This window comes from Phocoena sinus, chromosome 12 (genome assembly GCF_008692025.1).
Source record: "Phocoena sinus isolate mPhoSin1 chromosome 12, mPhoSin1.pri, whole genome shotgun sequence".
Taxonomy (NCBI): Eukaryota; Metazoa; Chordata; class Mammalia; order Artiodactyla; family Phocoenidae; genus Phocoena; species Phocoena sinus.
Window position 1 is genome coordinate 1,379,755 of NC_045774.1, and position 23,239 is coordinate 1,402,993.

General features: G+C 51.4%; 1 protein-coding gene across 4 annotated transcripts in view; it reads right to left on the reverse strand.

The window, feature by feature from the left end:
- The window catches only part of SMOC2 (SPARC related modular calcium binding 2), a 155,987-nt gene extending 137,172 nt beyond the window's left edge, over positions 1–18,815 (reverse strand). For 2 of the 4 annotated variants that reach the window (XM_032651393.1, XM_032651392.1), the window contains exon 1: positions 18,514–18,808. In XM_032651393.1, coding sequence (XP_032507284.1) covers positions 18,514–18,597 — 84 coding nt within the window. In that variant the 5' untranslated portion in view covers positions 18,598–18,808. Of the gene's footprint in view, positions 1–18,513 lie in introns of all 4 variants that reach the window. The other 2 variants (XM_032651391.1, XM_032651390.1) reach the window with 2 other exon arrangements.
- Positions 18,816–23,239: the final 4,424 nt, after the last annotated feature.

Sequence of the window (23,239 nt, forward strand, 5' to 3'; positions counted from 1 at the left end):
ATCAGTTTCTCCTACTTCCCCATCACCCACCTGGCCCTTCTCCAAGGGTACTTCCTGCTCTCGGTGCCTCGCAGCGTCAGGACATCACAGCCTGAGTGCACAAGACAGCCGGGGAGCACCTGAGCTCAGGTCTGTCCCACACTGGTGCCTCTTCAGCGAGCCTTTTCCCCCCATGTCCTCTGAGCCCACCGTGCACTCCTCTCCCCTACCGTCCCTGGTGGGCACCGGAGTCGGTCATCAGAGCCCCAGTGGGAGCCTCATGTGTGTCCAGCACCATGACTGGACGGGGCAGGCGAGGCCTGGGCCACGAGGGACCCGCTGGGAGGGAGGACAGGGCCCAGCCCTAGCTTGAGGAGCCCCAAACCTTCAAACCAAGGCCACCTGGGCAAGGTCTGGGACAGAGGGAGCCGCACCTCGCAGAGGAAGGACCGTTCAATCCACAGACACCAGTGCGTTCCTGACTCACGGCAAACCTTCCCTGAGGACAACCTTCCCTGAGGACAACCTATCGTAGGTCGATCAGCACGAACTTCATTACACTTCAGGGCACTGGATCCCTAGGTTACCCAAGAAGCAGGCTACCCTGATGGGCTCTCGGGACCCGTGTCACTCAGGCAACAGAGAAGTGCCTACAGTGAAGGGGGGAAATCAGAGGATGAGTGGGTGTGGGCAGGGCACAGCTCAGGCCTCTTGGTCAACTAGACAAAACCTGCCGTAGGATCGTCTGTAAGGGAAGCCGTGCCGAGGCGAGAGAAAGCAGGGGTGGGTGGTGGCCAATGGGACCACCTTTCTGAGAAACCAATGTGTCATCTCACTGCCTATCACGTCCTGGACCTGGAACATCACAGCTTCAAGGACCAGCACCTAGAAAACAGTAGGACGGCCTGAGCACCCTATACACATGCGGAGCGTCAATGTCATGGGAGGGGGCGTGTTTCCAACACCTCTTGCCAAGCTTCCCATTGGACGTGTCTATTATTTGCTAATTTACCCAATTGAACGATGAGAGCTGTAGGTCTCCACGTAAAGATGGATTCTGTGGAATTAAAGGTGCAGGTTCTACTGCATTAAAGGTGCTACTACAGCAAAGATGTTAGTTAACATCCAAAATGCTTTCAATTGCACTGAAACCCAACATCAGGTTCTTACTAAATATCGAAAGGAAGCATTAGACGTGCAGCACAAGAGCCAAATGAAAAGCCACCAGATTAACCCTTACTTTGCCTCCAGTGAAGGCGAGACACACCCGCAAGTTACCCTGCATACCTTGCTCTTAGGTCTTCTCTAAAAAGCGCCTAAGATCTTACAAGAAATTCTTTGAAATTCACAGTGGGCCCAACACCATCGGGGATGCAATTAGGTTTTCCTTATCCTTTCAACCGCACACCGCGTAAGGCATCTTGGGGACACGTGCAGGGCTCGTAGAGTCGGAACCAGGGTCCGAGGGGCTCCTCCAGCCCCTCCTTACGTCCTCCAGGGCACAGGTCACTACTTTGTCACGTACCCAACGTTTCAGCCAGAGAAAAGCCACAATGACATTCACAAAATTTTGCACCTGTTAATTTTAAGCAGTGGTGTCGCCGTCTATTACCACGTTTCCACCAAAATCAGTTCTTTATAATAATGAATGTAAGACACGAGGAAGATTTAGATGCTGAAATCATTTTTGTTAAAATCTGGCATTAAATTTCACTTTAAACATTCAGCCAGCAGAGGCTGGTGTCAGAAATCGGGGGACGCGGAGTCCAGACACCTGGGCTGCACACCTGGCTGCCCCCCCCCCCGCCAGGGGCCTCAGGGCTCTTCTTATAAAATGAAGGGGCTGACGAACAGATCCCCAGAAGCTCCCTCTAATTCCCCAGTCTCCTGAGAAGGAGATCCCGTCATTTCTTCCTAAGAAACTGCTTGGGGGACTGGAGTTTAGGGGTTATTCCATTTGAGGAGCCCTAGGGTGTTTCACTGTGCTCGTCTCAAGCACGCATCGCATGGGTGTAGCCTTGTACGTATGAGGCAAGTTAAGTGCACCTGAGAAAGTCTTCTGTGCTATCAGTAAACCAGAGTGAATTTTATCTTATTTACAATTAATTAAAAGGTATCTTCAAAGGGTCTCTAAAGAGTTTAAAATCTCAGTGAGAGAAGCATGGATCAATCAGGACAATAAAAGCCAAACACCTGCTATTTGAAAGCTACGTGTGACTCAGACACCAGGAAACGAAAGGACAGGGAGGAACAGCCCGGGAGACTCGGGGCTGCTCCCGCCAGGACACCCCCTAGGCAAACACCCAGGCAGCAAACACCCCGACCCAGGGCCCAGCCACAGGTCCACGGCGCCCACGGCCCTCCCTGGGGTCGTCCGACATGTGACTAATTCCAAGAACTTATCTTCCAAGGATCCCTTTGGGGAATGTTCCCTGCAGACGCCACAGCAAGCTTCCCACGCATGACCCAGAGTCCTCGTCCGAGGACCCAGTGGAATCAGCCACAGACACTCGGCTGTGGCCGGCCAGGCTCAAGCCTCTGGCCTGAGTGCCTCACTCACACAGAACCTGAGCTGAGAGCACCTTCTTACATGAGCCCTCGTGCCAGGAGCTAACCCGGCCCAGGCAGGTTAGCTTAATCACCCATGTCCCAATTTCCTCATGTGCAAAACGGGAAGAACTGAGCGCCCACGGCATGGGGAGCGGAGGGGCGGGAGTCAGCACGGGGCGGGAGGGTGTCACTGCGAACGAGGCCTTGGACGCAGGACACGTCACCCCCACCCTGACCTCCACGCTACCAACCACAGCGGCGGGAGTCCTTCACAAGCCCCTATGTTAAACTGCTGCATTGTATTGATCCCCAAGCTGCACCCAACAAATGAGCTCTTAGTTACAAGAGGGGAAGGGTAATAATAATACACAACTACACAACAGTTGTATATTGTATACTGGGGAATGCATACAATATACAACTATTGTATACACAGCTGTATATTGTGTACACAACGTTGTCTACACAGTTGTATATCGGGGAATGCATACAATACACAACATTGTATACACAGTTGTATATTGGGGAATGCATACAATATACAATATTGTATACACAGTTGTATATTATGTGTACAACACTGTATACACAGTTGTATATTGTATATTGGGGAATGCATACAATCTACAACTATTGTATACACAGCTGTATATTGTGTATACAACGTTGTCTACACAGTTGTATATCAGGGAATGCATACAATACACAACATTGTATACACAGTTGTATATTGTGTATGCAACATTGTATACACAGTTGTATATTGGGGAATGCATACAATATACAATATTGTATACACAGTTGTATATTATGTATACAACACTGTATACACAGTTGTATATTGGGGAATGCATACAATATACAATATTGTATACACAGTTGTATATTATGTATACAACACTGTATACACAGTTGTATATTGTATATTGGGGAATGCATACAATATACAACATTGTATACACAGTTGTATATTGCGTATGCAACATTGTATACACAGTTGTATATTGGGGAATGCATACAATATACAATATTGTATACACAGTTGTATATTATGTATACAACACTGTATACACAGTTGTATATTGGGGAATGCATACAATATACAATATTGTATACACAGTTGTATATTATGTATACAACACTGTATACACAGTTGTATATTGTATATTGGGGAATGCATACAATATACAACATTGTATACACAGTTGTATATTGCGTATACAGCATTGTATACACAGTTGTATATTGGGGAATGCACACAATACACAACATTGTATACACAGTTGTACATTGTGTATACAACATTGTATACCCAGTTGTATATTGGGGAATGCATACACAGTTGTATATTGTGCATACAACACTGTATACACAGTTGTATATTGCATATTGGGGAATGCATACAATATACAACATTGTATACACAGTTGTATATTGTGTATACAACATTGTATACACAGTTGTATATTGGGGAATGCATACAATCTACAACTATTGTATACACAGCTGTATATTGTGTATACAACGTTGTCTACACAGTTGTATATCAGGGAATGCATACAATACACAACATTGTATACACAGTTGTATATTGTGTATGCAACATTGTATACACAGTTGTATATTGGGGAATGCATACAATATACAATATTGTATACACAGTTGTATATTATGTATACAACACTGTATACACAGTTGTATATTGGGGAATGCATACAATATACAATATTGTATACACAGTTGTATATTATGTATACAACACTGTATACACAGTTGTATATTGTATATTGGGGAATGCATACAATATACAACATTGTATACACAGTTGTATATTGCGTATGCAACATTGTATACACAGTTGTATATTGGGGAATGCATACAATATACAATATTGTATACACAGTTGTATATTATGTATACAACACTGTATACACAGTTGTATATTGGGGAATGCATACAATATACAATATTGTATACACAGTTGTATATTATGTATACAACACTGTATACACAGTTGTATATTGTATATTGGGGAATGCATACAATATACAACATTGTATACACAGTTGTATATTGCGTATACAGCATTGTATACACAGTTGTATATTGGGGAATGCACACAATACACAACATTGTATACACAGTTGTACATTGTGTATACAACATTGTATACCCAGTTGTATATTGGGGAATGCATACACAGTTGTATATTGTGCATACAACACTGTATACACAGTTGTATATTGCATATTGGGGAATGCATACAATATACAACATTGTATACACAGTTGTATATTGTGTATACAACATTGTATACACAGTTGTATATTGGGGAATGCATACAATATACAACATTGTTTACACAGTTGTATATTGTGTATACAACATTGTATACACAGTTGTATATTGGGGAATGCATACACAGTTGTATATTGTGTATACAGCACTGTATACACAGTTGTGTATTGGGGAATGCGTACAATATACAACATTGTATACACAATATACAACTGAAAACCCCTAGCTTTCTGCTCCTGCATGTGGAGTTGGCCTGACCGACCACAGGGTCAGGAAGGCCTCCTGGGGAAAGAGCTGGTGTTTGTGGAGAGCGAGGGGCAGAAGAGAGCAAAGGCCCGCAAAACACAGGCTCGCCGTAGGCGTCAGGCAAGGCTGCAGCAGAAGGGACGGCACGTGGCACCTCCACGCCGAGAAGAGCCAGGCGGGGGGAGGGCTCCTGGGGGTGCTGGTCCAGCCCGGGGCCTTGCTTCCCTCCCCGGAGCCGGACTCTCTGCCAGAGCCCCAGGGGGGACAAGGTGACCAGGGCAGCCTGGGTCACCCATGTGGTGACAGAAAAGGACAGTCCGCCCCTTGCAGCACTGGAGGCTGAGCCTGTGGCTCACCCAACCCTCCAGAATCCGCAAATCCAGGAACACAACCAGAGTGGTGGTCCCAGAGCCCCAGACCCCCCGGATGGGTGGGCACCGTGAGACCACCGCCCCCTGGGGAGGCCGGCTAAGTCTTCCTGCCGTGACCACTAGTCACCTCTGAGGACCAGAGCCGGGGCCGCAGCGAGGCGTCCTCCTGCACCAGAGCCGCGACGTCCTTGTCTTCGGGACACACCTGCAGGATCTCATCATCACAAGGTCCCTCCAGTCTTTTCCAAACAAGTCCTAGAGGCCCGAGTTGTCCTAAATCCCACATCCGAGTGTGTCTCATGACAGGACCTACAGTGTCTATCAGAGAAGGACAGCAAACCCGAGGCAAGGGAGCCAGGAACAGCTACAATGAGAGACGAAACAGATCAGGGATGCTCCTCTTAGACTAAAGGGAAGAGAAGGAGAGAGCTTCTGGAAAACCAAAGCTTCTGGAAAAGCCAGCGCCTTCCCTCCGCCGGGCCTACTGTCCAGACGGAGTCCCGGCAAGACCCTGAGGGGATTCGGGCTCCGGGAGCAGAGGCCAGACTGCCATCCCACCCCCCCATCCCGCAGGGCTCTCCGAGGCGGCTGGGAGACGTGTCCTCGGCCACCGCAGTGCTGTGAGAGGATGATTTCAACCACATCCGTGAGACTGGAATCCAGCATCCTGCATCTCTACAAACGGTGTCTCCGGGTCGCTTCATAATTCAGAGGCAAACACAGGGAATGAATCACTGTCATTTAGCGAGTCCCACAGGAGGGCCACTGTCACCGCCTGTCATGGTCCCCAGGCCTCCAGGCTCACCCAGGACACGGCTTCCCTGAAAGACAGGCCGTGGAGGCGGCGGCCACGCGGTGGCTGCGTTTGCTCTGAGGTTTTTGTTCCTGGGATGCAGCTAACCCGAAGCCTCGCATGCTTTGGTTCAAAGTGTTTAAGCATCTACCCCACTCGACACCCCACGGGAGAGCCCAGGTTACCACAGCTCGCAAGTGGGGCTGAGTGACGGGAAATCTCAGGAGACCGAGGCCGTCCAGGAGGGGCACCACTCTTCCGCATTTCGTACCGTTTGCCCAGATGAAGCAATTCCAGCATGACGTGGAAAAGTAGCCACGTTACGTTCACGTGCGTAATCGTGCCCCTGGCCGGGTCTTCTTACCAGTCCTGGTGCCTCAGTTTCACTTTTATTTCCCTGAGCGCACACCTCGCAGGCACAACTGTGAAGACAGCGCTCGTTAACCTGACCTCGTGATGAGCTCCCTGCCTGGTCACCACGTGGGCTGTTAAAGCCCCCTCTGCTTCTCGCCAGCTCCTCCCCAGGGCCCAGCCGTTCCCACCACCCTCAGGGGACCTAATCTCTGCTCTTCTCCCAGGAGGAGAAACCTCACCCTTCCTCTGACCAACTGCACCTGTCGCCGGAGACTCCAAGGCACTGTCCTGAAAAGGTGATGGGGCTTCTCTCTCCCATCTCACCTTGATCTGGCACCAGGCTGCACGGCTTTGCTGCCAGTTCAAACGAGGCCAACCCGACGGAGGTCAGCACAAGGGAGGATGTCACCGGGAGGAAGCACGGCCACTGCCCTGGGTCCCTCCGCTGGGTGGGACGCCCGTCGGACCTTCCAGGGCTGACAGGCTCCCGGCACTGCCACTCCTTCTCCGGGGGAGACTGCCGCCTGTCACAAAGCTCGCCGTGTACTTCTTTCACATTTTAAGGAAAACTCATATTCCAGCCCCAAGCCAGCTGCCCCGTTCCCGTCCAGGGTGTGGGTGGAGGAGAGAACATGGCCTTGCAGTGAAGACGAGTCAGCGGAACAGCTGGAAAGGCCGAGGGCCTCCTCGCCCAGCATCACACCTGCACCACCAGCCTGGCCCCCGCCCAGCATCAGGGCTGCTCCAGGAGCCTGCCTGCACCTCTGCTCTGACACCCGGGAAGGCTCCTCTTGGCTGCCCAGCCCTCCTCAGGGCCCTTCATGCTCCGCTCACCCCCTGCATCCTTCCAGGGCCCCAAATGAGGCCCCCACCCGTCTGGTGGGTGGTCCTCTGCACAGGGTGCTCCCAGCCCCCTCCCACCCCCCTGGCTGCCTCCCAGGCCCTCAGGGCTCAGCTGAGAGCCACCTTCTGGGCCACATTTCTGACAGTGACATCTGGACGCTGGCCCCAACCCTTGTCCATTGCTGTGTCTGCTGGACAAAAGGCCGCATGACGCTGGACAGTGACCTGTTAGCCAGCGACGGGCACCCAGCTGAGAGGTCAGGTCCATCACTCCTCTGCGCACGTCCAGACACAGCCCGAGTGCCGTTCGGTGATTTTACTTACACGTTTCACGGTGCTCTTGCTTACCTTTTCTCCATCAAAGCCCCTCCACTCCCCAGGATGTGCGTTAAGGGAATCCCCAAAGCAAACTGATGGAACGCTGGGCTGAAGGATGAGTCAGTTACCTGCACCCGTCCTCAGGCACAGCTGGGTGCCCCACTGGCAGACCTCCACCCCCGTCCCCCGCTCTACCTTGGGAATTCCGAGACAGGGAGGGATGCTGAGTCCTAAGAGCTTGGATCTCACTGCTGCGAAGGTACAGAGGGCTGTTCTGAGCGCTCAGTGAGACTGGAAAACCCAGAAAGTAGTATTAAAGGAGAAAACATGGGGAAAAACACCATTTGTGATTTTTTTAAAAAAAGTTAGTATTTGGTTTTGAGTCAGGTTCTGGGTTAATTTACATATTTTCTCAGGCCCTCCACTTCACTGAGCCCCAGTCCTCGGGCCTGTCTGACCTCCCTGCCCTGACCGGAGACCCGAGCTCCCTGGTGTGGGCAGGAGGCGGCCGGGCAGGGTCACAGCGCAGACGAAGGGCGAGGCCGGCTGGGAGTGACCACGTGCACACGGCGCAAGGCGGCAGAAAGGCCGAGGGCTGGAGAGAGACAGAGAGACAGAGACACACAGAGAAGGAGGGACACGGAGGTTAACTAACTCTCTACCACGTCTTGGCCAATGAAATTCTTGTACCCTCTTGTGGTAAATTAGGGGGTTGGATAAGAAGAGCACCAGGGCTGACGTGGCAACAGCCCCCAGGAAGAAAGGCCTGAGGGGGCCCCAGGCCTAAGCCCACAGCCCGCTTCCTGACCTCAGCACTCGGGCGACACTGCACGTGCGCCCACACCGAGGATTCCACACGCAGGGACAGGACAGAGCGTCCGGGGCGTGGGGCGATGCCGGGCGCCCAGGACCCCCGGAGTCTCAGGAAGCCTCTGGGACCCAGCATCACCTGCCGGCTCCCCGAGTCCCCCTCCCAGCCAGCGAGGCTGGGCTGAGCCTGGAAATAAGCCAGGTTCTGAAGAGGTCACAGCTGCCAAGGGACCTCAGAACACGGGCATGGCCCCTCCGCCCAACGTCTGCGGTACGACCTGCAGCCATGGCTGCAGGCAGTGAGGCTGGCCGTCCTCTTCAGGTAAAAAAAGAACAAGGGAAGAAAACGGCGGCGGCCGAAAGGAGGCGAGGGGAGGGAACGTTGGTGAGAATTTGAATGGGGCCAATTAGGACTTCCTAAACCACCTTCAGATCTTTGGATGCAAAGAAATGTAAATGGTTTCTGGCCAGAGGTCGGTAAGAAAGTGTCTGAGGGAAGCGGGGCCGGGGCGCACCTCCCCTGAGCCTTCCCCCAACAAAGCGAGTTTGCAGATTTTATTGGGGAAAGGCTCGGCTGGAAGAGAGGCTTTGAAAGCCTGAGCACAGACTGTTGATTTTCTGCAGTTAATGTTCTTTCGGGTTAAAGTCCGTCATAAAATGGACATGTCTAAGAACATGCACCCCCGAAGAACGCTGAAATACAACATTAATTTAGCCTGCAAGTAAGGGAAGCCACTGCTTTCAATAAAATCCATTCACTAAGTGACCAGATCTTGCAGCAAAAAGGAAACTGCATCTGCCGGCAGCCGGGCCCAGCAGACAGCGCACCGGGGCATCTCTCCTGGCTTCATTTATTAAAGCCAAAAGCCCGCCTCGGGTACACAGCACTCTTACCTGGTATTCGAGCATTCGCCCTGAATTTAACCTGCGTATCCCAGACTTCCAAAGAAAGTTGCTGGAAACCTCAAATAAAAACGTCCCTTGGTTGTTAATTCCCTAATTTAGTGTCCCTGCACCATGAGTCAAACCTCTAAAACTGGAAAGTTGAACGTGGCGCCTGAACCCAGACTAGGTGACGACCCAAGTCGCCAAGTGGCAGAAGCTTTGCGGGGGGTGGAGCCCGAGCCCACCCGCGGACCCCTGCCCGCCCGCCCCGGCCGAGCAGGCCGCTCTCGGGCGCCCCCGTGTGGCGGGCGACGGAACAGTACGAAGAGGCGCTTCCCCTGGAGCCGCACCTGCGTCTCAAGCCGGGTGTAAAACGGCGGAGAGATGCCACGGGCGCAGAGAAAGGGATTCGTGACTCCACCTGGATTATATCTCCGAGTGAAAAGAAAGATCTCGCTTTGGCAACTCCCTCCAAAAGATAAACCTCTGAAGAATGAAGACCTGATGAGCACGAGCCCATCATGTGTGGATCCTGCAAAGCTACAAGCTTAGTCGACGTGTACGTTCAGGTCAGAGCTGTTACTCACTTTCCTTGCCCTGAGGTGTCTGCAAAAATTTAAAACGCACGCACCCACGAAAGGAACAGGGCGGCTTGGCAGGGCTGTTACCAGCACCGGAAACCGGCTCTCTCTACTTTGCAAGAGAAAAGTGCAGGCTGTAAAGACCGTTTACTGCGTTACACTGAAGTTTCGGTCCGCGTGCGGGATGTTCTCACACCGGTGCTGGGAGAGCAAGTCGGTGTGCCCAGGAGACGGCAGCCCTGCGCGGTGCGGCACGGGTGGAGACCAGCGCTGCCTGAGTACTCGCAGCGGGTCCAACACCTGCCTTCACCAAGTGTCCACACCGGGCCTGGGTAAGAGTCACAGGACGCGTACTTGGGAGTCCAAGTTAGTGTTTGATGATTTTTAAGTCACCGATTCTTTCCGGGGGCGGGAGCACGTACCCAAATCCCCTGGGGATATTTCCTGGTGCAGGGAATCGTTGCAGCAGAGACAAAAGGCCCTGGGTCTCATCTCCTGGGAGTGAGTCCCAGCCCATCCCTCAATGTCCCCAGGCCAACCCATTTACAGGAAGGTGGAGGAGTGCTTAGCAGATTTACGAGAGCCTGAGGGGCTAGTTCCAACCTGGTAATGGGGTCAGGACGCAAATCTAGTTTTAACAGGAATAACGTATACACCACTTACGGGTTCAAAACATTCAAAGAAACAGTGCTGCGGGGGTGGGGGGGTGGGGGAAACTGGCTTAACGGAACCTCAGATTCAGAAAGTGACTTGGGCAAGTGGGCCAACCACACCCTAGTGTCATCAAGCAAGGTTATGCTCCCCTGTTGAGATCTCGTGTCTGGTCCCGAGGGCTCGTCAAAGGGTGTGGACCAACCAGAGCTCAGAGCGGGAGCTTGGCTCAGAAAGCAGAGGGGGAACCTGCGGGGATGCCTTAGAAGGGAGGGTGGGAAGTGGGAGCAGGTGGGCACGGATGTCCGTAACGCACCTCACTTTCCGAGTCCCTCCAACACGGGAAGACGGAACCGGGCCTGGGAGGAAAGGGTCGGGACAGGAAGATACAGAAGAGGCACGGAGGGCATCTGGGCTTCAAAGACCTAGTGATCTTCCTTAAATACCTAAATACGTGGCCCAGGGAAAGCAGATGATGTAAACTGTTGATTGATCAGTAGATGACAGTTTTAAAGATTATGTGATTCGCAGCCTGTGTTAAAAGCAAGGTCCTCCAGTGTACCCAGGTCCAAGGAGAGCCCTCCTGATGACAGATTTTATTCCATAGTCAACGGCATCGGTGCAGGGCACCAGAATTTCTCCTTATCTCTCCCTTTAATGTTTAAAACTTTCCACGTATCTGTTTCCCAAGGACAAAGGTCTTCCTGGCCTAGACTCTCCTTGGCGAGGGCCCTGATGTCACGGTCAGTTTGGTGCCACGGGAGAAACGGACCTTCCTCTCCTCCTCCTCCGACACAAGCACGTGCAACGCAACGGCCACAGTGGCCTGGCCGACAGCCCCTGCCCCTCTGGCACAGACGGGCCTGGCCCTGGGAGCAGAGCCCTGACCAGCGGTGGACATGACAGGAACTGAGCTCCGTCTGTCTGCCCCGACTCGGCCACCTCCCTGTGAAGAAGGTGACGGTCCCTTAAGACAGGGGCAGCAAACACTTAAGTGGCTGACCTCTGAGGAGTGAGGGAAACCTTCACATGTATCTCCTGCTGTATAAAGCTGACGTCGCGTCACAGGAAGGGCTCCGGGCGGCATGCTGCCCAGAACCCTGACCCCAAGACTGGCCATGAAATTCCCAAATGCCACTCACTCGGCCGTCTTCAGCCTGCAGCCACCACAAAACCACAGGACAGTCATTTCTGTCTTTCAAAGGTCAAGTTTTTAAATTAATTTTAAATGTACTTTTTTTATTAAAGTCTTGATGACACAGACCCAAGTCCTCCACGGAATGAATTGATAGACAGCTGAAAACAGACAATGCGCTAAATCCTGCTAGATACCTTTGTTCAGATCTCTTGAATTGTTTTTTAAAATGATAAGCATAAACGGAATTATTTTATTTTTATCTTGTACTCTCTGCTCCGTACTTAAGAGTGTTTCTCATCAATGGCGTGACTGTATCTTATGACATCTCTTTAAGTGAATCTGATGTGTAATGTAGGGAACGACCCCACAGTGACGTCCGAAACTGAGGAAGTGACCCAGAGCGGCTCTGTGATGTGTCTTTGCATTTGTCTCTTTTTCTCAACGTTATAAGAAAAATTATCGTAGCGCAAGGAAAGTGCAATTATGTGGATGGAGTTCATGTGAAGAGAGATGAACCTGTGCGTGCGTTAGTTATGTGAGTAACCAGAAACAGTTAACCAGACCCAGGGAGGAAAAGGCAAGTCTACGCTAGGTTCTTCTGAAGATGAAGTTGGGCCCCAGAAGCGCTTAGATATGAGCAAAGAAAGGGAGAAAAGAGCTATTACACGTCAAGACCTCAACACTAGGGCTCAGTCGTGAGTTTCGCGTCAGAGTGACAACACCTAACACGCCCAGAGTTGTCATGAGACGGGTCAGTCACGCCAGAGGTAACCATGGCAACCACACATCTCACCGTCCTCAACGGACAAGGTGCCCTAAGAAATTAAAATCAACAGTCTTCCCACTGGGCAATGTACTTTTTCATCATTCCTCAGAGTAATACAAAAACATTTCTTATGCACTTTTCATTGAAACGGAGAAACGTGGCTCCCTGGCAGGAGTGAGGGGTCCACTGCCCAGCAGTCAGAGCTCACGTCTGGATCAGACAAGAGCCAGTGCCACCTTCTTCCGAGGCCCCGAGGCCCCGAGGCCCCACCTCACGAGCCACCGTGGCCTGGGCTAGGGAAGGGTCTGTCTTTTTCAGTCCGCTGGGGACTGGTATGGGATAGACCTGACCAGGGCAGGCAAAGCCACGGGAAATGAGACAGATTCTCTTAATCCCAGGAAGGAAATCTCGTGTCTGCCATGCTGTCATCTCATAGGTAGGCTGGACCCATTTGCTCCTGGAGCCTTGATTATACGGAACAGAGTCAAAGATAAATACACAAAACAACCCACCTTGGGCAAGAGCTACCTATAGACTAGAGCATCTGGGGGCTAACAAGGTGATGAACTTGTTCTTTCAGCAGTGACTAAAACCCAACAGATGTGAGAACATCCCAAATGAAACGGGCCTAATAGATTCTGCCGTGCACCCTGAAGTGTTCTGGACCAGGGATCAAACACACACAGACGACCGTGTGCATCTAAACTCGTCATGCTTTCTGGGACTTCACTATTATTGGAAGACTCTTTGCCCGCAACCTCAAATGCTAAGAGTTGGCTTACCCTCCGACAAAAACATTTTAAAAATCTGCCATCGGCGTGGGCTCGCTGATGGACAGCGCCGGTAACACGATGCTGGGGATAAAGTGACTGCAGTGGCCTACCCACAGCCACCAGGCCAGAGCGCGGTAGAGGGGGCCCACAGATGCTTTTAGGGGAAAGAGTATGAGGGGAAGAAACTAGAAAACCTCTTACGGATCTCAGCTAGTGCTAAAAAAGAAACAGTAACGTTAATGGTCATAGGAGAAGCAAAGGGAGTTCATTGCAATTTGGGCAGAGGCCTAAAAGATAAAGAAAAAAGGTGACCAGGAAAAAGAAGAAAGTAAAAAGAGGGAAGATATGTGTTGAAGGAAGAAACAGTTCCCTTACTGTACTGACGTTGCACCTTCCCTTAACTGCCAGTTTAATTGGTTAATATCCCACATCATGCCATACGTGACACAAACCTGGATATAATTACAGCGTTACTAGACATTCCGAGAGGGCCTCCACACTGAAAATTCTGATGAACTCTGGACAGCTAGTACAAGTTTCCGGTTATAATTTCTTGTTTCTCAATCACGACAATATAAATGTGAGGGACCATTTCACTGGCCTCTATTTATTTGTGTCCTATTACAAATCCTTGCTCTTTGGTCTTCAGCCTGGGACTACAGAAGCACATAAGAACGCCTAAGATTATCACTTTTAGAATAACTTCTTCTTAGCCCGTATGAAACTAAGATTTCATTTTCTGAAACCTTTCCTCTCTGGGGCTTCAGTTAAATATTCAATATATTAAGTGTTACTTAAGCTCTAGAGAGGTACAAATATTAATAGGGGGATCTTGTGCCACGACCAACACCATCAACTGGGGAAACATAAAGGTGACCGTTCTAGTTTCCTATAGATGAACTCAGAAAATTATCTCTTAATTTTTCTTCTCCAATTCCAAAATCTACCTGGAAGTTCATCACTCTGAGTCTATGACTCGTATGTGTGGAACAGTGTACCTTTTAATTCAAAAATATGAACCGTTACCCTTGCCCTCTACGCCAGTGTTCCACCGCCAATCTTAATAACAGCCTCATTCTAAATTCCTAGACTCTCAGGAAGGCTTATTTTGATATAGAATTACTCAGAAGTCTGCTCTGTTCTGAACCGTTGCGCCCTGTGTTGGTTAGATCAACGCCCATTTACTGCACAATCGTGTTATAGCCTGAAGTTGCTTATACTTTTATTTATGGTCTTGATTTCAAATCAAAATTCAAGTTACTCCTCCAGATGTTTGGGTTTGTAGTCGCCATGTAAATGGGCTTCTAGGTTGGAAAATTTTGATGATGTTTAGTTTCCTTTTCCTTAACCACCTCCGTGGTCCGTCTTCTGCTGATGAATGAAACGCAGCCTTCCCAGAGCAGCAAATGTACTCAGCACATTTGCAGTGGGAGAAGAAAGAAACCATAATCATTCCCCGGGAGCCTGGGCAGTGAGCGAGAACAGCATCTAGCAGGACGGTCCACAGTCGCCCTGGAGCTGGAGGGGCACGCCAACATCCCAGCAGCGTCAACATTAGACCCTCTTGTGCCAATAATGACACACTGTCACATGTATATGCGAGCAAATCCTGCCTTCCCAACTCCTTCCTTCTCTTTCAAAGCAAACAGATACACACAGGGGTGGAAAACAGCCACTTCAACTCTGTCGGTGCACGTCTCCCCGACCGACAAGTCCTTTGCCCTCGCCGTGTGCTGGGAGGGAAGCGGCAGGGTCGAGCTGGACCATTCTCCCAGGAGACCCAGCCGCCAACAGTGCAGGGAAGCCCTCCACCCTGCCTAGGGAAGAAAAACAACCTCGGGTTGAATTTCTAAGCATCTGGATCAGGGCAGTGTCCGGGGCTCCAACAGGGCCTCTGGAACATGGATACGGCGGAGCCTTGCTGGTTAGGCTGCTGGGAGATCAACGAGAAAACACACACAAAGTGCCCTGGGAGCAAAGAAAGCTCAGTGGTGGACAGGAACCGGCGGAGCATCGTCACGGGTGGCCAGAAGCCACATGAGAAGGGGGGCCGTTGGCCTCTGCGTTCTCAGTGTGGGCAGAGTTCCCCTCAGGCAGCTCTAAAATCAATCCACTTGCCCCCCGGAAGGAAACACCCAGGGCCGCGTTTACTGGCTGTCTGTCAAAGTCCGTATAACCGCCCCTATGATGCGATCATCTTTGAGGAATAGAATGATGTGTAACCAGACCACTTACACTGGCAGGTATTCCCTAGTCTCGGCCACGAGCAGAAATTTTTTTAAAAGTCAACCATTCTCATGAAAAAATGGACATGATCCGGCCTTAGAAGAAGAAGGAAGAAATAGAGGGGGACCAAGATTCGGGAAGGGTCGATACACTTCACAGCACCGTCTGCTGATTGGAAACAACACGGGGCTCACGGATGACCAGGCGATTATGCAAACCCTCAGAAAGTCCTCGGAAAACACACAAAGGTGCCATCTCTGAAGAATAACTTTGGTGGGGAAAAAAAGACAATTATCAAGCAAAGCACATTCTCTTAGTCTTAAACAGCAAGTAGCAGAGGTGATCAAACCCACTGACACATCTGGCAACACTGTCCCCCAAACTAAGACCTTTCACTATAGGGAGAGGAAAACAAAGGCGTCGTCCAGGGAAGCCAGCAACAAGCTTCTAACCCCCAGAGGCAGTGCCTCTTCCTGCCTCTACGTGAGAAGAAAGGGTGGTACAGAAAGGGGCAGACGGGCGAGTTTTCTCACTTGCCCGTCCACGCGGACACCATCCACCTCAGTAAAGCTCATACTCACCCAGAGCAAAGCCCTGTGCTCTACACACACATCCCTGACAGACAGAACCACCGTGAGGCCAGTGTCCCCACACCTGAATGACACAGACACCTGTGAAAACTATGGCATCGGGCCCAACGGCATGGCTGCCGTCAGGAATAAGGTGTATTACAGAGCAGACACATGCTGGGTACGTGCACAAAAGCCTTACCTTTAATCCCGGCAACGCGCTAAACACGGGGCATTGCTTCATCCGCACTTTCCAGATAGGAACACTGAAGATTAAGAAAGCTAAGTAACTCGCCTCGGGTCACACATCCAGACGACTTCTAGTGGTCACTCCCAGTCTCCCAGGGACGGGCACTGTCTCTCTGATTTATTAAAGATCAGATGTAAATCTTGCAGAGAGAAAGCCACTGCTCTGGAAACAAGAGATCCCCAAATACTGGGAAACGATCTGAAAAGAGATGAGCACCACAGAAAATCCAGCACCTCCGACATTCCCTCACGGCCCATCAGCAAAACTTCTTGATGTCTTAGATATGGAGCGGGGGTTGGGGGGGGGGGGTTGTTTGCCAAAATATGTTGTGGCTTTAAGCTTTTCTCCTGGGCGCAAAAGCAGCACAGCGCTTTATCTGCAAAAGCAGTTTTAAGGCAAAAGGTTTCCTCAGGAAGTACAGTCAAAGGGGGCCACATATGTACCATTTCTGCACAAGAATCCCACCTGTAGCTGGCATCACTGCCACCCGGGAACTCCTGAGACTGGGCAGCCTTGGGAAGGCAAAGGACGAGGGGCTTAAAGTAAATGCTTAACTAAGAAGAGTGGAGGGGAGAAAAGAGAAGAAAACCTGTAGAGATTTCAGTTATTCCAATAACTAACGCCCTGTTCTGTTTTTCCAACCCAGGAGGTTCCCTCAGGGGAGCACCCAGACGACGTGTACTCACTCTGGTCAGGAAATCTGTGGCCACCGTAGACTACCTGCTGCTTCATCTCTGGAAGAAACGTGGGGTCTCATTTTGAGACTTGGTCTGTTTCTCTGCGGCCTTGCATGCGCTATGGCGGGGGAGGGCGTCTAAGCGCCTGTGTGTGTATAGATGTATAGACACACGGATACATAGAGCAAGGCTTGCTCCACCGCCCCTCTGCGGAGATAAAGGCTCTACATGGAAAGCTGAGCGTGTGAAAACCTCCTTCAAGCTCCAGTTAGCAGTTTCTAATCTACAAGTCATTTGTGAGACACAAGGCAGGGACCCCAGAAGAATTTTAGGTATGAACCGTGAACTCACTAACTCCCTCCTGGTACTGCTCGAAAGGAAAGAAAAAAAAAAAATGAAAAAGAGGCTCGGGGGCTGCTTGAGCTTGGCTGAAAAGCAGAACCCGGCTGCAGCCCATCTCACCCGTCGGTATTTTCGATACAATCAACGCCTTCAGGACGAGTCCCCGGCCACTTAAAAGCATCTCCCCACCAGAGGTGTTCTCTCTCCCTTCGTGTTTTCTCAAGCACTTGTTCAAAAACACATTTAAGTGGAATGTTTTCGTTTCTGCAGATTGCATTAATTATGGGTTTGCAAACACTGCAAGCCCACGAGGTCTGCCCGAGCCGGGGGCTGGGACACCAGGGACCAGCCGGCGGCCGGCGGCTTGGCTCGGCCCCTGCGCGGAGCTCCGCGCTTGGCACTGCGCGCCGGGCGGCCGGGCCCCGCCGAGAAGTCGCAGCTAAGAAAGCAAAAGCCGCCGCGGTCGGTGCGGTGACCCTGGCGCTCGGTACACCCGGCGCGGGGCCCCGGGGCCGGGGAGCGCAGGACGCGGAGCCCCCGGGGGCCCCCAATTTCCGCCTGCTCTAAGCAGGAAGGAAGACAATGTTCACTTGTGTCATCTGCTTCCTCCAGGTTCACGTAGGGAGGGTCTCCGGGAGGGTCAGGCGAAACTTGCGGGGCCCACGAGCAGGGCCCCCTTGGCAGGCAAGCGCCACGCGGTCCGCGCGGCCGCGCGCCGAGAGCCGAGCCCGGGACACACCGGGCCGGGTGGGCGCCCTCGGACAATCCGCCGGGCGGCGCCCTCGTCCCGAGACCTGGTTTCCGCGCGAGGCCCTGCCCACCCCCCGTGGCTGGGGCGGCACGGGACCCCCGATCGCACCCCCGGCCCGTCACCCGTGCCGGGGGGACCCCAGCAGCCCCGCGCGCGCACGCCGCCGAACCGCCCAGGCCCCACCTGTTTGGGCCGCGCGGGCGGAAGGAGGCGCCACCTCCCCGAGGGTCACCTGCTCCCCGTGCCTGGGCGCTTCGGCCTGAGGGGACCGCGGGGACCCCGCCGGACCCGGGCAGGAGGCGGCACGGCGCCATCGCCAGGTCCCCGCGGGCTGGGACTCACCGTGAGCGCCGAGAACTTCTGCGCGGGCGCCTGCGAGAGCAGCCCCGCGAGCAGCGGCAGCCAGCAGAGCCGGGGGAGCAGCATGGTGACCGGGCGCGGGGCCGGCGGGGCTCTCGGCCCCGGAGGGCGAGGGCGGCGCTCGGAACAGCGGCCGCGCCCTGCGCGCTGGCACGGCGGCCGGGGAGCCGGCGGAGGGGCTGCTCGGGGTCCTCTTCCCCAGCGCTCCGGGAGGCCCGGACTCAACCAGCTGCCCTCCCGGCACCCGGCGGTCCTCCGCGTCCTCTGCGGTTTCCCTGGCTCCTGTCAAATAACTGCCGAGCTTCCCGGATCCTCCTCCCGCCCGCCCGCCCGCCCGCCCGCCCTCCCTCCCGCCCCCCAGCCCCACCCCCCGCGCCCGCCGCCGCGCCCCGCTCGCTGGGCTCTGACGCCCGCTCTGCCGAGGGGCCGCCCCGGCGCGGGTCTGCGGCAGCAGGAGATGGAGAGGGGGCCCCCAGGGCTGTGCTGTATCCCGCGGGTGCTGCGTGCGCCTGCCTCCTTCCCTGCACGCGCGCAGAGGCGCGCACGCACACGCACACGCGTGTACACACGCACACAAATGCACACACGCGGACACGCACACGCGTGCCCACGCCAACGCGCGCGCACCCTGGGAGGGCCCCCCGGCACGACCACAAGATGCGCATCGCCCTCCTCCCATCCCAGGGCCCTGACCCGGTCCGCGCAAGAACGGCTCTAGTGGCCGGTGCATCCCACAGAGTTAACTCGAAGCCTAGGTCAGTCCCCAGCCATCCTTGGGTCTCCTGGAACTCTGGGCTCTAATGCTACCTCGTCCAGCCCAGATTGTCGCCTCTCAAATTTGTTGATTGATTAGCTGGCTCTCCAGTAAGGGCAGCTGTCAGCACAACACGAAACGCCACCCAAAAGGTTCAAGGAGCGTGGCGCACCTACAGCATTTTTCTGCAGGTGAATCCCCTCGGGGGCTTTTAGGGGACCTGGAGATCTTGGGTCTGACGTTCACGTAGCAGTGACCTGGGGCAAGTGTGGCTGGCGGGAACGTGGCTGCTTTGAAAGCGTTTCAGGTGTTTCTGAAGCAAGCACAGGGGGTGTAGAGGTTGCAGACCCGTCGGTGGAGACTGGTGGGAAACCAAGAGAATTCTGCGCTCTGGACGGTATCCATTGCAGACAACATTGCTGAAATAGTTTCTCCTTGGCTTACAGCTTTGCAGGAAAGAGCCCTAATACTAGCTCCCACAGAAAACCAAAGGAGTGAAGAGTTTCAAGAACAATGCTTCGATTGACTTGTCAGGGGCACTGAGAAAAAGAACAAAACAGAAAATCCAAATCGGATTTTTTAACCCCATGTTTAATCCGAAGCTTTGGCAATGAGTTGGGGGGTGGACAGGGCTGTATCAGCAGATTTGGGGCCTGGCTGTTGAGACAAAGGCGGGGCTGTTCCAACCACTGGGTCCCACACGGGGGAGGGAGGTAGAGATCTTGGTATTTTCAGGAGGAAAGTGACGCACATAGAGCCATGGAAAGATGGGGAAGAAAAGTATCTCCTCTTGAAAGAGGGCTGCTCTGTGAATTCTCCTTCAAATTCCAGAGCCCAGAAAATCTATTAAGTACTTAGACACATTCCTCCTGGCTTGAGAAGGAAATTATAATAAAACTGGGACTGCTCTTGGGTCTGAGAAACAGGTGAGCAGAGCAGCTGTAGATGGCGAAGTAACCGAGGAATACTGGCAGGAAACGTTAATCAAAAATCGAGGTAAAAATACAAAGGAAATACTGCATACCGCTAATTCTAAGATCATCCGAAGAGGAAAATTTGCATATGAAACCTTTCAAAGCATTTGCTGCTAAAAATTTTGTTTTTCCTTTCTGCTTTATTGAGAGAACTACAAGCCGATAGCTGAAATACTTATTTGCCATTGTGCACTTTTCTATAGAAGTCAGAAGATTGAAAGCATGTTCGTTCGTTCACCCTCACAACTTCAAGATGGAGAACAAAGTCAAGGAGGGCAAATGTCTTAGCCAGAGCACATGAACAGCAAAGGCAGGACCAGACCCCAGATGCCAAAACTTGCCATTCTGGCTTTTCTACTGCACCTCCTTTGAGGTAGGGAGAAGCAGGGGAGGGGGCAAAAGAAACCCCCGTGGCTCTCTAGGTTTTTATTCAAGAAGCTCAACACGTCTCTCACGTATTAACAACAAAACCTCAGGGAGTCCAGAAGCATAAATGAAATGTATCGTCCAAAGATCCAAAGACTGTCGGAGGTGCTCACAGAGTCCTGGATGCCAAGTGCTAGTTTCTGAGAGAAGCTGGAAGTAGAGTTGGGAGACAAGCAGTTTCCATTTTTACGGAGAAAAATCATACGTTTATTAAAAACACTGGGAAATAGTTATGTCTGTCTGTCATTCTTACGTCTCCCGGAAAGTTATTACTGGCATGGATACCAGATGGGTGCAGTGTTAGAAAGAACACATTCACTTAGTTCAAAATTAAGACAGGAAATAATCAGCTCAATGTTTTCCAAACAGTCCCTACAGGACAGACAAGCCTGTTGAAGAAGTTCCCTTCTCTTGGAAATGTGAAGATAAGGGCCCATTCTAAGTTGTGGGTGATGGATTCAGAATTTAAATTTTTGTCACTGATGAACCTTTTGATAAAGAGAAACTAATGACCCACTACTCCAGCCGTCCTCGCATTTCTGAACTGACTTTCCCTCTTAGGCCGTTAGCAAAATGCTGTATAAGGCGTACTGGCTTACTTTTTTATTTATTTTACTATGCCAAAGTTGCAAAAGGATTCTTTTTCTTGCTGTAGGCATGATATAATTTCATTATTATTTCTGGCTAATTCGTGTTTGGCCAGAAAATTTTTCTCAGCTCATTTTCCCACCTCAATAGGCAAAGCATAAGATCTTTAACCAAATGTCCCTGCTGACTCGGTGTCTCACAGAACTTACCTGGGAGTCCATCCTGAGCGTGCATGAGCGAGCCCTGGCCAGTGTGTGTGCCCCGGGTGTCGCGCCACCCGCCAATCACCGTCAATCACTTATTAATATGTTCTCCCAGTTTCTGCTTAACTCTGGCAAGAAGAGTCTTTGAGGTTCACTCTCTTTCCCCTGGGTAAATTCTGGATAATTGTCCCCTCTGTGTCCTTGTGTGTCCTGTCAACTCTCAGAATTACCCCCAGAGTTTACCTCTGTACAAGAGAATTGGCAATTTCCGGTGGTTTCTGGAGTCTCTGGCCTCTTCTTGGCCTCTTCACCTGGATGAGCTGTGTCTTCCCTTAAGTTTGTTCTCTTCAGCCCATGACCCTCACATCAGTCCTGGACTTTTAGCCCAAGCCCCCAACTCCAGAAACCCGAGTGCCAAGGAGGGGGTCACAGACAGACAGTGCTGACTGTGGTCTGACACAGTTAGACAGTGCTCAGGGAGCTGGCCTTCACCGTGACCGTGGGACTAAGTCAGCGGGATAGGTTCTGTTAAGGTACAGACTGGGTGGGCCCTTAGCCTGACCCAAGCCTCTTGTCCCTATTTGTAGACATTTAAGTAACAGATAACTTGAATCTGTCTCTGTTCTCAATAAAATCATGTGGACAAATTTCTTCTGCCATCTCACGATGCCTTATGATATGTATTATGACAACACTTTTCAGGCACTTTATGGAAATCTTTAATAGATCGGAATGTGCTGGGTGTTTGATACAAGTCATCTGATTAACTCGATGGAAAGTCAGCAAAGCCCATATATTACAGATGATAAAAATAAGGCCAAGGCGATTACAGGGCCAGCCCAGGTTTACAGGAGTAGTAAGTGGTAGGAGAAGGACCCTAGCCCAGCTCTGACCCCGCAGTGCCGGATCCTTCCTCCACACCGTCCACACCTTCGAGCCACAGAGACGCCATCACCGCCTGGCGCTGCTTGGCGTGTTGCTTCAGATCCACCACCAAACAAGTAAAAAAAAAGCACTTTGCAGTTGTTTTTGATTCACTGGTGATGCTTCAATCCCACTGCAGTGCTTTCCAAGGTAAGGTTTAACGTTTTCAAAGAAAGTTCTGTTTCGCAAAGCCAAATACAAAATTGCTACTTTTACGGCAATCATGTTCCCTCTAAAGTTGACAGGACATGACTGCATCATTCTGAAAGGATGTATTTCTGTGGCCAGAGACAAACCCAGTCTAAGGAACCAACCTTCCATCAGGCCGAACATGGCACAGCTGCCAAGAGCCAGCACAGGCTCCTTGAAATCTGTTTGTATCCAGAACATCCAGAAGCGATTTTTGCCTTTTCATTCATGAAATCACATTTATTAGTATATGAAATGTATAGAATATAACAGCTACAGAGCTAAAGTAATGATAATTTAAAGAGCCCATCACTACCAAGACTAATGATGGCAGGCGTGTGACAGTGGAGAGATGCAGAGCTAGTCAAATGTACAGCAGCCAAACTCCTAACTCAGATGACCCAAACTACCTTTGGAGTCTCCCTCCTTATTAACCACAATGGAGGCATCTTTTCTTTTTGTGAGACCTGCCTTTAGGGGGAAGGAAAAAGTTTTTAAATGGCAACAGAAATATGACTTGCCAGGAACACTCCATGGCCTGTGGACCACACAGATGTGAGCTATACCAACAGAAAGCAGTGTAAGAAGATACTCCAATTAAGAAACCTTTCAATTACCTTCGGAAACCCCTCACCCTCCCTTAGCCTAGT